This window comes from Danio rerio, chromosome 8, assembly GCF_052040795.2.
Source record: "Danio rerio strain M-AB ecotype USA chromosome 8, GRCz13ab, whole genome shotgun sequence".
NCBI lineage: Eukaryota > Metazoa > Chordata > Actinopteri > Cypriniformes > Danionidae > Danio > Danio rerio.
In genome coordinates, this window is record NC_141028.1 from 27,812,570 (window position 1) to 27,830,590 (window position 18,021).

At 34.2% G+C, this 18,021-nt stretch overlaps 2 protein-coding genes across 3 annotated transcripts in view; one reads left to right on the forward strand and one right to left on the reverse strand.

Annotated features, from left to right (window-relative positions):
• The window catches only part of cacna1sb (calcium voltage-gated channel subunit alpha1 Sb), a 40,759-nt gene extending 32,950 nt beyond the window's left edge, over window positions 1–7,809 (forward strand). Inside the window, 14 exon segments of one of the 2 annotated variants that reach the window (NM_214726.1) lie at window positions 1,646–1,711; window positions 1,790–1,881; window positions 2,019–2,178; window positions 2,663–2,790; window positions 2,895–2,991; window positions 3,679–3,781; window positions 3,854–3,955; window positions 4,401–4,528; window positions 4,659–4,781; window positions 4,863–5,086; window positions 5,174–5,232; window positions 6,957–7,042; window positions 7,127–7,213; window positions 7,299–7,809. In NM_214726.1, coding sequence (NP_999891.1) covers window positions 1,646–1,711; window positions 1,790–1,881; window positions 2,019–2,178; window positions 2,663–2,790; window positions 2,895–2,991; window positions 3,679–3,781; window positions 3,854–3,955; window positions 4,401–4,528; window positions 4,659–4,781; window positions 4,863–5,086; window positions 5,174–5,232; window positions 6,957–7,042; window positions 7,127–7,213; window positions 7,299–7,517 — 1,674 coding nt within the window. In that variant the 3' untranslated portion in view covers window positions 7,518–7,809. 2 annotated transcript variants of the gene reach the window in all.
• A 3,556-nt stretch (window positions 7,810–11,365) lies between these two features.
• On the reverse strand, window positions 11,366–16,576 carry taf10 (TAF10 RNA polymerase II, TATA box binding protein (TBP)-associated factor). The gene is given in 5 exon segments (NM_001044811.2): window positions 11,366–11,637; window positions 11,735–11,849; window positions 13,173–13,237; window positions 13,327–13,484; window positions 16,240–16,576. Coding segments are annotated over 5 exon segments (546 nt in total). The 5' UTR covers window positions 16,358–16,576; the 3' UTR covers window positions 11,366–11,547.
• Window positions 16,577–18,021: the final 1,445 nt, after the last annotated feature.

Here is an 18,021-nt window from a genome sequence, read left to right on the forward strand (position 1 = left end):
GTTGTAACTACATCTGATAGTATTATAAATGTGTTTTTGTACATTTCATGTACAGTATTTGTGTACACACGTAATATGTAATTACAAACGTTTATCTTGAATGTAATACTATGTTGCTACATTGTAATTATATTGCAATTACATCCAAGATTTACAAAATATGAATATTTAATGTACAGTGTGTATTTATACTTAAATATGCACAGTACATATGTATGTAATATGTAATAACCAACTTTAATCTAGACTTATAAACATGTTTGTATGTGTGTGCAATTACTGCTGTTAATTACATTGTCATTATATTGTGATTACATTGTAAATATATAGTAGTTGAATCCAAGATGATATTTATAAATGTAATTGTTTCATTGTATACTTAATGTACAGTATTAATGTATTTATGATTATTTATGTAAATATACACAATACACTTGTAATATGTAGTTACAAACTTTTATCTTGATTGTAGTTATTATGTTGTTAGAATGTTACTGCTGTGTCATTACATTGTAATTACATTGTGGTTACATTGTAAATATGCAGTAGTCACAGCCAAGTCAATATGTATATATGCAAACGTGTTTTTGTATACTTGTAATTACAAGAAGTTTGCATGTTTTATGTAATTACAAACTTCAATTTTGGATGTAATGTCATTGTAATTACATCAAAGGTAATATACTAGTTTTGTCTTGTGTGCAATTACTGCGTTGTTACATGGTAAATACTATGTAATTATATTGTAGTTACATTGTAGTTACATCCAAGATAATGTTTAGAAATGTAAAAATTTCCTTGTATATTGTACGTACAGTATTTTATTTACAGGTGCATATGTAAATATACACAGTACATAGGTAATTCCAACCTAATTATTACGTCATTACATTGTAATTACATTGCTATTACATTGTATTTACATCCAAGGTAATATTTATAAACTTAAATTTTGTATTTTTCATGTACAGTATTTGGTTATTTATTCATAAATATATGCAGTACATATGCAATTATAACCTTTTTAGTTTGGTTATAATTACTATGTAATAACATTGTAATTACATTAATAATAGTATTGTACAGTACAGTATGCTCTATATTGTGTATTGAATAGTACAATTGCAAATATATATATATATATATATATATATATATATATATATATATATATATATATATATATATATATATATATATATATATATATATATACATTGAATATTTTTAGTGAATAAAAGGATCATATTCAAGACAATAGTTTCTGTATAAAATTTATACAAAATCTTTACTAAAATCAAGTGAGTGCGTTGACAGAAGCTGACCCAAACTTGCTCAGAGAAACACTGTTGCTATCAAACATTGTTTTCTTCACTAAGCCAGTTTAATGGTGAAGGATTGATCCTCCCTTGTAAAAGTATTTTGTAGTATTTTCAAAATACAAAAATACAGCATTTTAAATTTATACATCTGAGGCTGATATATTTTGTAGTTTATTTTAAAATACTTAAAATTGAGATATTTGGTATTTTATTTTAAAAATACATCTTTAATGTATTTTTGCCCATCCCTGAATTTACCTAGGTTTGTTTATCACATATTTTAAACAGAATCAATGTATAAAATGTTGTGTTTTCTCCATTAGGCTCTGCCTCATGTGGGTCTCCTCATAGTCATGCTTTTCTTCATCTATGCTGTCATAGGGATGCAGGTGAGATAATGTCCAGTAGTTTCTCTCGTTCTTGTTATATTAGCTTTTTCCAATTTTCCTCCTCTCTTCTCTCTATAGATGTTTGGTAAAATTGCACTGGTTGATGGTACAGAAATCAACCGCAACAACAACTTCCAAACTTTCCCTCAAGCTGTTTTGCTATTGTTCCGGTGAGTGAAAACATCTGTGATTTGTGTGTTCTCTAATTCAAGTGACTCTTTACAAAAATTTCGCAACTGTTTACCTGTTGTTGCAACTCTATTTTTAGTTGAATTATCAGTGAACTGATCTTTGTTTGTGTGCACAGGGTTGCCACTGGAGAGCAGTGGCCTAAAATCATGCTGGCCTCAATGTACGGAAAGCTCTGTGACCCTAAATCAGACTACGGCCCTGGGGAGGAGTATACCTGCGGCTCCAGCATCGCTGTCTGTTACTTCCTCAGCTTTTATATGCTGTGTGCATTTTTGGTAAGCAAATGAGAGGTTCTCAAATTATTATATGATTGTATTGATGTTTATCAGAGATTCTTGTATACTGGAGTGTTATGGTATACATTATCATACTGGAATTTTGTACAGAACTTAATTCAAATCTTCTAGTTTAATATAACTTCTATTTTTAAATGCTAAAATCTAAATTTTATTCTATACTGTTTCAGGTAATATGTAAATAAAAATGTTCTAGACATTATATAGCTCAACTCCAGCTCTATAGAAGAGTATTAATCTACCTTATTTTTGTCTGTTTATCCATTATATCAGATTAACACTAGATATAGATATTATGTTCATGAATGTGCTTTTGGGTGTTGATTCTTAGAAGTAATATAAAGTTTAAATATATTTATAAAATCATTCAAATATAAAGTTATCCTAAGCTGGGACTTGTATTGTACATGGTATAGCTAGCATACAATATCCAGCACTTTTGAAATCACTGTCTTCCTGGTAGGTGATCAACTTGTTTGTGGCTATCATAATGGACAATTTTGACTACCTCACCCATGATTGGTCAATCCTTGGGCCGCATCACCTGGATGAATTCAAGAAGATCTGGGGAGAGTATGACCCTGAAGCGACGTGAGTTCAGTCACATGAGGATCCAATGCAAATTTCATCTTATTCTTTTATTGGCCAGCTTTTCCCTAAGACAAACTTACTTATTGTCTTCTGGTCTTGCAAAGGGGGCGAATCAAACATTTGGATGTTGTCACTCTTCTGCGAAGGATTCAGCCACCATTGGGTTTTGGTAAATTCTGTCCACATCACGCAGCTTGTAAGGTAAGACGACATTATTGTGTGGGTTTATGTTGAGGCTATATTGTTAAAATGTGGACGATTGGTAACCATATTTTTATGTCTATATACAGTTGAAGTCAGAATTATTTAACCCTCTGAAATATTAGCCCCTTGTTTAGTTTTTCCCCCAATTTCTGTTAAACGGAGAGAAGATTTTTTTCAACAAATTTCTAAACATAATAGTTTTAATAACTCATTTCTAATAACTGATTTGTTTTATTTTTGCCATGATGACAGTAAATAAGATTTTAATAGATTTTTTCAAGACACTTCTATACAGCTTAAAGTGACATTTAAAGGCTTAACTAGGTTAATTAGGTTAACTAGACAGGTTAGAGTAATTAGGCAAATTATTGTATAATGATGGTTTGTTCTGTTGATTATCGAAAAATATATAGCTTAAAGGGGCTAATAATATTGACCATAAAATGGCTTTTAAAAAATTAAAAAACTGCTTATATTCTAGCTGGAATAAAACAAATAAGACTTTCTTCAGAGGAAAAAATATTATCAGACATACTGTGAAAATTTCCTTGCTCTGTTAAATGTAAAATTTTATGGAAAATTATGTTTTTTACGGGGTCTTTCCCTGTTTATTAAATGTCGTTTTAAATCTATATGTTGTTATGGAGTTGATTTTAATTCAGTATTTGTGAACTTCCATCTCAGCGACTGATTTCCATGAACATGCCACTAAACAGTGATGGCACAGTGACCTTCAATGCCACACTTTTTGCTCTGGTCAGAACAGCTTTGAAAATCAAGACTGAAGGTGTGTAATGGAAATCAAATTTAGATGTTTGTTTTGGAGCATATAAAATAATGGACAATTTCTTTCTGTTAGGAAACTTTGAGCAGGCCAATGAGGAGCTGAGAGCCATCATCAAGTCGATCTGGAAACGGACCAGTATGAAGTTGTTGGACCAGGTCATTCCACCAATTGGAGGTGAGACAGCTATGATGAGAATAAAATGCTGTTGTATTTGTAGAAACGATAGTTTGTAGTTTGATCTGAGATTAATTTCATTTATTTTATACAGTGAAGACTATGTAGTGTTATTTCACATTGGATTATTTAATGTCTATACCTGAATACTGTTGGACTGCTCCTATTAATAGACTTAAATCACTATTTGATTTGTATCTTTGTATTGTATTTATCTATACTCTAAATATATATTATATTTAATGAACTTGCACTTCTCTACAGAATCACCTCAAGCATTCTAAAATAACCAATTATTCTAGTCATGTCTAGTCAAGTTGGATGGTGGAACTGGTTTCATATCAAAACATCAATTTAAAATATATACTTTTTTTAACAGTAAAAAAAATATATATATAAATTTTGCACATTTCTGACTGTGATGTAAATATTCTATTGGCTACAGAGGATGAAGTCACGGTTGGAAAATTCTACGCTACCTTCCTGATTCAGGAACATTTCCGCAAGTTTATGCAGCGACAGGAGGAGTTATATGGTTACAGGCCCACCAAGAAGAACGCTGATGAGATTAAGGTGCACTTTATGAAAAACGTCTACCATAAAAGATCAATTTAGGATTAAAATACCTCACTAAAAAAGTTTGCTAGGTTACAAATAATAAAACAAGACATATTCTTAATTCTATTCTCACCTTGTTATGTAGGCCGGTTTGCGCAGCATCGAGGAGGAAGCGGCACCAGAGCTGCACAGGGCAATATCAGGTGACCTGATAGCAGAGGATGAGATGGAGCGAGCCATGGAGAGCGGAGAGGAGGGCATCTACAGGGTACTCTGAGACCAATCATCTTTAGCATGAAAGTAGATAAAGACATCTGTATTTACAGCCTCTGTTTCTCCATTCATGCAGCGGACAGGTGGTCTCTTTGGACTCAACGCGGACCCCTTTTCCTCTGAGCCCAGCAGCCCTCTGTCCACACAGGTCACCAGCCAGAGGCCCCTGCAGTTTGCGGAGAATCGGCCGGAGGATGCAGGGTCTCCTCCAGACTCTGTCTTCCTCCCAAACACAGAGTTTTTCCCTGATAACATGCCAACAACAAGCAACACCAATAACAATGCTAACTTCATTGAAGAGTGAGCACATAATTATAATAAAATGTACTTATTTGTGTATCTGTAAGGGTCATGATGCTCATATGAGGCTGTTTTTTTGTCATCCAGGTTTACATTTGAGAGCGAGTCACTGTCAGCAAGCAGAAACTATTCATATGAAGACATAAGTAAGTAAAAACAGTGGGCGATAGAAGAAAAAAGGTCAAAAACTAAGGGACTAACAAAATAATTTTGAATTAAGAAAATGTACTTTTATGAACCCATACAGTTTATTTATTTTTTTATTCTATACCTTAATGGTTTGGTAACACAGTTAACTATACTGTTTTATGTTGTATTAAATGTTATTAAGAAAGTGAAACAAATACCACAATATAATATTTTTAGAACAAACATATTATTCTCCAAGAGTGTGCTAAATTAATCAAAAATGACATTATTTAGAGATATTTATGTTGCTTAAGATTTTCCAATTGTAAATAACCAGGTTAATCTATTAATAAATGTAATTTAATAATTTAAAATGTATTGAATTAACTTGTGGCGACGCAGTGGGTAGCACGTTCGCCTCACAGCAAGAAGGTCGCTGATTCGATCCTTGGCTCAGTTGGCGTTTCTGTGTGGAGTTTGCATGTTCTCCCTGTTCATGTTCGTGTGGGTTTCCTCCGGATGCTCCGGTTTCCCCCACAGTCCAAAGACATGTGGTACAGGTGATTTGGGTAGGCTAAATAGTCCGGTGTGTGTGTGTGTTTCCCAGAGATGGGTTGCGGCTGGAAAGGCATCTGCTGCATAAAAACTTGCTGGATAAGTTCATTCCGCTGTGGCCACCCCGGATTAATAAAGGGACCAAGCCGACAAGAAAATGAATGAATAAATGAATGAATTAATATGTAAAATATTTGTAATGTTACAAAAAAAATTTGGGGTGGGAGGGGGGGTGGGTGGCTTGGTGATTTCCAAAAATAATATAGATGTTATTAAACAATTAGAATGACTATTAGAATATTTTATTTACAACCTACAGGAGATAAAAATAATATTTAATAGTTACATAAAAAAACACATACAAATAAAAAAGCCATCAGCCTTTCAATTATTTTTCCATTGGATTGTGACCCCTGGGGTTATTAAGCTAGATTAACAAGGCAATAGGGAAAATTGCAGCAGATTGATTTTAAAGTTAAATATTGACACCTTTATGGCACTCACATACATTAAAAACAAAGGTCACAACTGAACATAGAGGATAATCTCCAGGTTGTTTGCTGTAAACATTTTCAGTTAAGTCCATTTAATAATCTAGGGTCGCCACAGCGGAATGAACCACCAACTTATAGAGCAAATGTTTTACACAGCGGATACCCTTCCAGCTGCAACTCCCTACTAGAAAACATCAATACACCCTCATTCACACACAGTACAGACAATTTAGCTAACCCAATTCACCTATACCACATGTCTTTGGACTTGTGGGGGAAACCGGAGCACTCAGAGGAAACCCACGCGAACACAGGGAGAACATGCAAACTCCACACTGAAACACCAACTGATCCAGCCAGGGTTTGAACCAGAGACCTTCTTGCTGTGAAGCAATTGTGCTACCCACTGCGGCACTGTGCTGCCGCTGTAAACATTGTTCTCACTATTTTCATTAAGTGAGGTTATTATTAAATTAAACAAATTAATAATGTCAATATGCTTGTTTGTATAGTTACTATTGGTGTGTGAGCACCGTTGTGTGCAATGTTTTTATGTTTAAAACCCACCTCTGATCATAGTGGGGGTCGCGAGTCACTGGAAATGTTAATTTGGGGGTCGCAAGCTAAAAAGTTTGGGAACCCCTGATCTACAGTATTGTTTAAATGACATTATTTTCTTGTGCAACCAATAGGAGACTCCAGCTTGTATGTGGGCGGAGCCTCAAATGTTAATGACAGGCGGCTGTCAGATTTCAACGTGAAGACTAATTCTACACAGGTTTGAACACAAAACACATCATTATAATAAGCTTAGCAACTGATTTTCTTTTCTGACTCATTTGTTTGCATGTGACTCTCACAGTTCCCTTATAATCCCTCATGTGAAGAATCAAAGAACCAGAGATCAGCAGCAGAAGCCTCACCAGCCACCGACAAACTCATTCAGCAGGTAAACAATATGCATGTCCTCTTCATATTCATTCCAGACTTTCCTCTGAACTTTGATTAATCTGTATTTTGCCATGAATTCTCAGGCACTGAGAGATGGTGGTCTGGAGTCGTTGGCTGAAGACCCACAGTTTGTATCTGTGACCAGAAAGGAGCTGGCAGAAGCCGTTAATATTGGCTTGCAGGATATAGAGAGCGTGGCTCAGGGTATTGTCAATGGGCAGAGCGGCAAGGTAACCAAACGCAAGCGACGTCCTATCCCTGTTCCTCCCAGCAAAACCAAGGAAGCCACAAGTGCAGTGTAAACACATACTGAGAGACTTTTAACAAAACCATGAGACACCATCGCCCTGAGGCTTCAGCCATTGTTTAAAATCACAGACGTAACAGTTTACGAGCAGGTAGTGATTAAGCTGTGCTGTTTTTAAAGATGGTATTTTGGTTTAGAGAAATAATGTTTCCAAAGGACACGTACCATAATGCTGTTTCAATGAGGTCTTGTGATTTTGATTTCTGATGGCTACTCTGATTCAGGTTTGTTTTTTGGTAAGCGATTATACCAAACGTCCTCAATAAAGTGTTCACACTTCTGTTCTGTGAACATCTATAATTGACTGTGTGACAATACAGACAATCATCTGAAGCGTTGTAATCTGTGGACATGTCTAAAAGGCAAGTCTTTTTATTTCTTTACTTTGTTTAAACTGCGCAGAATGGTTTACCACCGCAGTTACAAATATTTTGTTATTGAATCGGAGAGAGGGTGGGAGGGAATAAATAAAGTGGTAAATAAAGTGAATTCAAAAGAAATATATAGTACACAACAGCATTTTTAGGAGTTTTCAGCTATAAACTCGTTTTGGCCATTCATTTACATGACAGCAGCTTTTTGGGGTCCTGAAAATGCATACTTGAAAGTACAATCGGTTAGTGAGTGGAGGTTTGTGAAAACAATACTATTATCATGTCAGTGTAAACTAAAAAAATGCAATTTTGTGAAAACGCTCACATCATACATAAGCAGTTTATCTTTGAGCGAGTTAAACAACAATGGCGGACTAGAGGACTTTTGATGATAGCATTGTGCTACATTGCCAACTATTGGCCTGGTATGCACAATACAGAATTTTTAGGCAGTTTTGAAAATGTTGTTGTTTCAATGAGAAAAGCTTCAAAAAACACACTTTTTTTGGTTTGTTAAGTACATCTTCAAGTAAACTGGCCTGTGTTTTTTATTATTTAAATAGTTATTTTGTGTTTGTACTCTGCACTTAAAGCCTCTATTTGTTTGAACATTTATTTTATTTACAAAATTACTTAAAGATGAGACAAGAAGGTGTATAGGATCTTACAATGTCTAATTGAAAGCATAATAACATTTTTATTTCACTTAAGATTATATTTTTCAAAAGAATCTTTCTCGTTGCTTAAAGTGGGACTGAAAATAATAAGTCGGCTAAAATTGGCTAGCTTATGGAGAGAACTGCTATTTTTTTCCCCTAGAATAGGTGTAGTGGTTTTCTTGGTTTTTCTCTTACTAAATCAAACTCAGTCTGGAGGTTATGAATATCAGAAGAATATACTTTATTGTCGACAACAAAGGAGAACTTTCAGGAGACCCCCAGTAGCATCTCTGTCTGAAAAATTCTGCCTCCCTAATCTCCTGGCCTGTTTAAATACACTTTGACAACAATTATTTTCCTTTGTTCTCCATACATTACACAAGATCCCTCCCCTAACCCCAAATTCCACCTCTGACATCTGTTTCCTGAGACACCTCAGGCTCTTTTACCACTCTCTTTTCATCCCTTCTTTTATGACCCCTAGTTGTTTCCTCAAGCCATTTCCCATGTCCAATTGTTTTAATGGTATGCAAGTCTACAAGCAGATTATACACATATAACCTGAATATATAGATTAACTTCACACTCCAAAGAGCACAAAATCCACCTCATAGGCAAACTATTTTTTATTAATATACTTTAGTGGCTTATACAGTATGTTGTATAGTGCAGGTGAGATGGATATAGGACAATGGAGTAAAAAGAAAGAGAGTGGGATCAGTACGTAACGCAGGCCGGATTTAAACTGTCCCTGTCAGAAGAACCATTTTTCTTTGTGCAATACCTACTGGCACTGACATCTTTTTTCTTAAAAATGTTTTTAATAGGCTAGAGGAGTGTTCCAGGGACATCAGGTGTACATTGATATGTGTTTCTTCCTTTTAACTGTATGAAAATAATAGTGAAATAATCATTACTGAAAACACAATGTTGCTTTAGAAGTTTATCATCTCAGTTCAAATTATTTTGCTCACGATGACCTCACTTTTGAAGTGCTGCAATGTTTATACGTAAAGTTGAAATTTAAAGACAAAAGAATGTGTTGATGCCTTTGGCTGAAGTCTTAAAGCTGTTTACTCTTAATATGTTTCCCTGTATTTTCTCTTAAACAACATTTGACTTTGTTCAGCACATCCGTGTATTTTATTCATTGCAAAGTGCAATTATTTTGCTATTGGATTTTCACTGCGCATATACATACATATCCACTTCAGCCTGTGCCTTGTCATTGAATATGAAATGAGGTTTAATTTTTAATAAATTGAAGAAAGGAGAAAAGCTAACATTTTTAACCTTTTGTAAATAGATAAATGCTCTTTAACCATTCAGATTATATCACATATTTTACCATATCTTGTAAAATTTGCTAATCATTTGAGGGCAACTTTAACATATAATTCCACTTTTTCTCAAATATACTTTAGGCTACTGCTTTTGATCACTGAACAAAATGAAGTATATCAGTGGTTCTCAAACTATGGTACGTGTACCACTAGTGGTACTTGGGCTTCCTTCTAGTGGTACGCGGAGGAATCAAATATGTCATTTGTACAAAAATGATTTAAATATGTTAAAAAATGATTTAAATATGAATATGATGACATATAGCCTATGTTTCCAGGTGTTGATAAATAGGCTACTATGTTAATACTTTACAGGAGTTTTTTTTTTTTTTTTTTTTACTTTTTAACAACAGTAACCTTTAATTTTTACCTTTTAAAAGCACATTTTAATTAAAATGTTGACGTTTTTAGTCAGTAGTTATGCTACTGTATTTCAATACTGGTCATTTTGGAGGTACTTGTTGAGACAATTTTTTTCTGAGGTGGTACTTGATCGATGAAAAAACTTTGAGATCCACTGAAGTATATTATGCCGTTTCTGCTCAACTAGTGCCTCCTAGTGGGATTACAAAAAATAAACTATATACAATCCTTGCAAATGCTGCTGACATTTTGTCTTATTACTATCGTATACTGACACGGCTTAACAATTGAAATGGGGTTTGGCGGTAAAGTGGCAACATGTAATGCTTTGTAACAAAGAGTTTAGCTTACCTGTGAAAAAGTCTCAAATGAAACACAGTTCAAATTCTTCTGTCTTGTAAAGCACCACCACTATTCATGTATTTTTGTATATCTTTGCGTAGTTTGGCAAGTAACTTAGTACATTTTATATCGCACTTTTAATCTCTTTTCCCAGATAACGCCTCAGACTCCGACTAGCTAATCATCCTCAGGCCCACCTGCTGCTATAGCCACGCCCCAAACTTTCGCTATTAGTCAAACTGAACAGTGATTGACAGACCCAAGTGAACAGCTTCGATATCTTGACCCATATATGACTTACTTATAATCACCGAACAATAAACCGGGATAAAATTATTTGTTTTAGCAACTTAAAAAAAATCTAGCATACTTCTTATGAATCCCCATCACCCTTTTTGTGACCTACATTGAATTCGCCTGAGAGCACATAGAGCAACTGAAAGAAGCAAAGTCAAGATCGATTCTATTCTAATAATATTCTTATATTTATATAATGTTTTCTCTGAAGACATGATGATTGGTCTCAGCTGTATTAGACTGTTGCGAGAAACTTGAGCAGGTCCTTCAGGTACTATTAATACTGCAGCACGTTACAGCTCCAGCTCCTTATGGCATGAAACTAAACCCATAAAGCGAAGATGAGAAGATCATACATGTAGTGTATGAACTTACATCACAAGCCTTACAGTGGTTAATTTAAGACTTCTTTTTACAGTATTTGATTGATTGATTTACAGTGATTGATGACCAAAACAGGAATTGTATTGTAATGAATTTATTTATACAAGATTTTTTACTGGCATCAACTAAGTCATGTGGCATAATATAACTCAGTCAGGCTTAACAAAAATACAAAAAAGCTGCTAAATCCCTAAAAGCAAGTGGGCTGATGTTTCTCATCTTGACAATTAGCACATTTCCAGCAGTCCATTAGAATGAAGCTCTCAGATGAAATAATGAGGCTTTTTAACATTTATGCCGTACTCTGCCAAAGCCGGTGTCAGATCTTCCATCGTCAGAGTGTACTTCTTGTCCTGGAAAGTGAGATGATTATAACATGTGAGATTTAAAGATCAAGTTTTTTTTTATATTGTACATATAGTCATTCTAAAATGCATTGTGCGCACAAACCTTGGCCTTGTTTCGGGAGCTTCCAGAGGCTGTGCCCTTCATTTTGCAGTGTTGTAGTGCATCGTTTGCAATATCAGAGATGAACTTCTGAGATGCCAGAGATATGAGACGAATTCTGGCAAAGAAACAAGGACATGATGTAAAGGCAGATTCATGAGGGGTTTATGAAGATATAAAAGCATGTTTTTTTATGATTAAAAAATTAACACCAACCTTTTATATTAAGATAGCATTTTCAATATTAGCTTGTTACCGACTAACAAAAATGCAATACTTTACATTAGACAAATGTGATATTTATTTCCTGTTCATACTAAGAATAATAACCATTTATTCATTTTCTTTTCGGCTAAGTCTCTTTATTAATCTGGGGTCGCCACAGCGGAATGAACTGCTAACTTATCCAGCACATGATTTACACAGTGGATGCCCTTCCAGCTACAACCCATCACTGGGAAACGTCCATACACACACATACACTCCAGACAATTTACCTTACTGAATTCACCTACAGCACATGTTTTTGGACTTATGGGGAAAACCGGAGCATAATAACCATTTAAAGGTTTACAAATTGTATAATGATGATGATGAAAACAGCCTGCCACATACACTTTTACATGCAGTGAAGTTGGACCACCCCGACCATAAACAAACATCACATAATTCAGGAGAAGACAGGTTAATGGAAGGTAGCTTTTAGAAAGAGGAAATAAAATATATTAGGGAAAAGGGAGGTGAAAAAAAAAAACCCTCTCCGACTGCCGTTGAAGTAGGGCAGTGTAAGATCAGGGGAAAGAAAGCCCCAGCACGAGCACAAAAACACATAGACATAACATCGCAACAGGTGATGGGAACAGGGGATGTGGATATAGTCCGATAAAGGCGGCAGCCATCTGGTCCTGCCCCCAGAGAGCCCCGATCAAAGACCCGTCCAACAACCCAGAAAAACGTTGGAACAACTTTTGGATAGTTTTAATTTTCCAGCTGATGAACATGACACCTAAATCGCATCTTTAAACAATTTAAGCAAAAATTCTGAGAAAATCTGAAATTATAAAATTATTACATGTTCACTTTACACATTTTATTTTACACACACTTTATTTTAAGGTACAATTCTCGCTGTTAACAACCCATTATCTAACACTTTTAGCTCAAACTACTCACTTGTTGCTTATTAATAGTTAGTAAGGTAGAAGTTGGGTTTAGGTATTGGGTAGGATTAGGGATGTAGAATAAGATCATACTTTAGAAGTACTAATAAACTGCCAATCTCTTAATAACAGGCAGCTAATAAGCCAGTAGTGAAATCGTGGAAACCGATAAATAAACTAAAGTATTAAGAGTTTTTGTTTATCTTTCATACATTTAAAGTGCTTTTATCATATTTGACCCAACAGCTTTCTGAGAGAAAGCTTTCTTATTCCGAACTCACATCCTTGGATCTGATGCTTCAAATCCAGCTCTGTTGAGATAGTATCCTGTAACTGCGTCTGGAATCTGAAGCACAGACAGTTTGTTAGCAGTACAACTCATAAAATATCATTAATAACCAAAGAATAAACTACAAATCACAAAAGGGAGCTCACTGTAGGAGTGTAATCCTCCAGCTGCATGAGGAAATCTGCCAGTGGTGTAGTTGAGATCACAGGCTTCACGTCTCCGTTGGCGATCTCTGTGGGCACATACACGCCGTTTGATACAGTGGAGTCGGAGGATGGGGTTGCCATGGAAGCCGAAGTAGACACTTTGAGGGCGGAAAGTAAGTATAACAGACAATTTAAGGCAATAAAACAACAATTGACATTACAGGCAACAATCAAAAGGCAGCTAAAACTTCTCTTTCATGAGCACTAAACTACAACCTAACAAAAAATTCTTCTTCTCATTCTTTCCTTAATCCCTCCCTACTTAAGTCTGCATTTAATAAAATTTCCATAGATTATTTTGCTAGCGCAGATTGTTAGTCTCAAAGTGAACGATTCATATGTGCAAGTTAATCCACTTAAGAGGAACAGTTTAATCTAAATCTGACCATCTGCTTCTGCTCTGTTATGGCAGTTCTTCTCTGATGACGTCAGTTTGACAGATTGGAGCAAAAGATGCTTAGCCACACCTCTTCAACCGTTAAGTTTGCCACAAGTGAAAGATGACAGGAGCACAAAAATAAAACCCGCCCACTGCTCAATATTTCAATTCAGTTGGAAATAGGTCATCACACTGAAATAAAAGTTTGCAACAACTTCCTGTTAATACAGGCATTAAAGTGGGCATTGGCTCTTTGTGATAAATCACAATACCCTTTCTCATTTGACAGTTGCTTTGGACAAAAGTTGGACAACTAAGTGTAAATAATTGAATTTATAATTAAATGTTTGTAGGTAAATGCTAAGCTCTCTGATCAGGGCTGGGTAGTAACTAGGCCCACATGGAATCTGTGTGCGCAGAAATCCACAGATTTCCACAGGGTTTTTTTTTGCCAAATTTATATATTTTATTATATATATATATATATATATATATATATTATTATTATTATTATTATTACATTTATTTCAGTAATATTATTGACCATATGAAAATGTTCATATGATTTATTTACAATACAGTTTGTAAAGTAATATTTCGTCTTTTAGTAGATTTTAGTAGACTTGCTTTGTTTACCAAATAAGTGCATCTAATTATTTAATTAAAAAATTAAATAAGTTAAAATTCCATATATTAAGTATTTAGTTAAGTTGCTTCCAAAATCTTTTTGCATAAATTCACACATTTTTTACTTCTGCGCAGAAACAGCAAAAAATGTCTGCAGATTCTGTCTGGCCGTGGTAATAACACATGATAACTATATTTTACATGATATAATTTTCAAATAAAACAGTAATATGTGACAGGATTACAATATAACAACTAATAGTTTTTTTTAATATGATGCAGCTTAAAGTGGCTTTATGAATTGTGTAAATAAATGCATTAAAACCACAAATTTTGTGAATTGGTCGCTCTTCATTTTCTTTAAGCACAGAGTCTGCCCCAGGAGTTTATGTTGACATTAAAATTTGGTATATTGTGAATTTACTGTTTAATAATGGAAAAGTATTTTAGTGTAAAGTGTAAATAGGAAGTGTAAGTAAACTAATTTTACTCATTTTAAAATAGAAACTATCACTCACATCTTACTATCTTTTTTTAATACTTAGTTTTTATGTATTTTTTTAGAAACATATAACCAGTGGGAACAAAACAAACTATAAAACATATAAACACACATACATAACAAGTATATACGTGTATATACACAAATACATCCATTCCACACAAGTATATCTATATGCATACATATATAAAAAACAGTAAATTAACCTCATCAAGAAAATAAATGAATAAAAAAGTACAAAACAAATATAATAAAAGGTTGACAAACATTCTCGCAATGATGCATAACCTCTAGAATTACGTAAACGTTAAATTATGGATAATTGTATTGCCGTTGTAGAGAAAGCCAGCCATCTCTTTTTCTATTTGTAATCATTTTTTCCATTTCTGTTATTATTTTGAGCGGATCTTCTTCATACCATTTCCAGGTTATAGCTTTTCTTACTTTTTGCCAATAATATTTTAAATAGATATCCAGCCTCCTTTTCAAGTTTAATAGTTATGTCCCCTAGATAAAGTACTTTGAATGATCTAGAAATATGAAGATCAAAAATATAATTAATGGCCGAGAGTAGTTTCTCAAAAACTGTTCATTCTTAAGCACTGCCAGGATATATGTGCATGATGTGCCTCTTCTACCCCCCACAGTTGTCTCACTACCTTTATACCTTAAAAGAAACAAATTTTACTTTCTTAAATCGATTTTTTAAAATAAATTGTCACTATTTGCACCTTGATTTGAAAATGTGATTGGCTTGTTTTTCAGTTGTTGTCTATACTACTATACCCGTTTTATGCTATTGCCCTTGAAAATTCACTGTTGTACTAATTGCAGTAAAAAAGAAAAGCAAGAGCACCCCAAGAAAGAAGACTTGAAGTTGACCATGTAATATTTAGCTGTAGTGAGGAAATGTCATGTAGGCCACATTGCACATTGCGTTTAAAATCACTTGGATTTCTGTGATCAACCCATTCTGTCAAATGTTTGTCTGCATGCCTAGGTGCTTGATTATAATACACCTGAATTCAATGGAGGGGTGTCCCAAAAACGTTGGTTTTTGCTGTAACGTTACCTCAGATCTGTGAAATGTTCATCTCTTTGACATGCGTTTGACAAGTTTTACAATATACGAGAAGTTTAAACGATTAGTTATCTGTTTGCTTCGTACAACTATTATTCAGGAGCAAAAATCTGCATTAAAACGTGAAATAAATAAAGTTGTGACTTTTTTGTGATAATTGGCGATAACAACTAATATAAAAAAAGCGATAAACTGTTATTATTTTCAAGTCACATCGCCCAGTAAAAAATGAGTGTTGTGGAAAAGACACACAGAGACACACACCATTGCTGCTGGCGAGCGCAGGGATGCTGCTGGCGTTTGTGGTGCTGCTGTTCGGGACGCAGTTGCTGCTGCTGGACGCCGCCGCTGCTGCTCCGGTCTGCGTGAGATCCACGTTCATTTTCCCGGCTTAGTTTATGTATTGCAAACGCTAAGCTATACTAGAAAAACACACACAGTTTAAACTAATGTTGGGTTGAGTCGAGCGCTCATTTATGCCGTTTAAACGGCGAAGTATCGGTCGCTCGCTCTGATGATAAAAATATTTACGCTGCAACTGCGTCAGGTGATCAACACTTCCGTGTGCAACCACTATGAAATCCCGCTTGGTGTTGGAAATCGTCAATGGTTCCGGATAAATCCCTTTTAGCTCACATTTATTATTTGTAGTATTGAATTTAAAGCGCAAACTTTGTCATACGTATTTGGCATTCAATATATAATTTGCAGTTCATCCAAAAGGAGAAAGAAGAAACATATTGCGTGTGTAGACCTAGACCGAGGACATTTTGCAACAGCTCCATCTAGTGATGGCGGTGAAGTGGGTTATTTCACACAAAGGAATGTCAGAAAACTTAAATATAGTTATAGTGTTCAAATTACACTTTAAGGTCTCTGTGACTGCAACTAATACACTTAAACCACAAAATAATCTTGTTATTAGCGTATCAATCTTACATGCTGTCATGTTACTCATGTTATCTTAAATAATATTAATAATTAAAATAAAATAGATTATACAAATATAAATTTGACCACCCCTATGGTTAAAGGCATAATCGCGCCAATCAGTCTTTGCAAGACTCATTCAACAGCGTGGATACTGTAGTGTTCGAGACAGTTCTCTTGTAAAATAGGTGTTTGTATAGTTTGAGTTACAGTAACCTCTAAAATAATAAGAGAATATTTAAATGTCTTTAGATGTCATTTAAAAAAAAAGGCTAAATTTGACAGAGTAATTTGCACTCTGAGTATTAGTATTAAATATATTATATATATTATAATAATATTGTAAGTATTATTATAATACTTTAATTAAAATTTGAATATATCATCTTATAGCCTGTCATTTAGAGTTTATTATTTCTAAAAATGGCTATTAAATCTTATGGCATTATTCATTCATTTTCTTTCAGCTTAGTCCCTTTATTCATCAGGGGTCGCCACAGCAAAATGAACCGCCAACTTATCCAGCCTATGTTTTACACAGCGCATGCCCTTCCAGCTGCATTCCAGTAGTGGGAAACATCAATATACCCTCAATCACACACATACACTACGACCAATTAAGTTTATTCAATTCACCTTAACTGCATGTGTTTGGACTGTGTGGGAAACCAGAGCTCTTTTGGAATTAATGAAATTTAAATAAATTCCTTAGAATGCCTGCTTAAATCCAGTCCAAAATAATAAATATTATTCTGAAAGGTTTCTAGAACAAACTTAAGTGTGTTAGATCTTGGAGGGGAAAATGTTATTAATTTCCTAAATGCTTTTTTTGGACACTAATATTAATTAATAGATAATTTAACAAAAGAAAAAAAAAATGTTTGGGTGTGTGAAAACACAAAGGTTTGTTCTCGTATTTTTAAACTCTTTCAAGCCAAAACACACCCTAACACAGTGTCACGAGTTGAACATAAAACTACAAAAATATTTTTAATAATTTGAAACTTAAGATTATTTTGTTATTAATATATTTACAATTTTTAATACAACTTTTATTGCTTTATTATTTGCCTGCATTTGATCATTTATTTTTATAAATCACAATAAGGTTTCTAA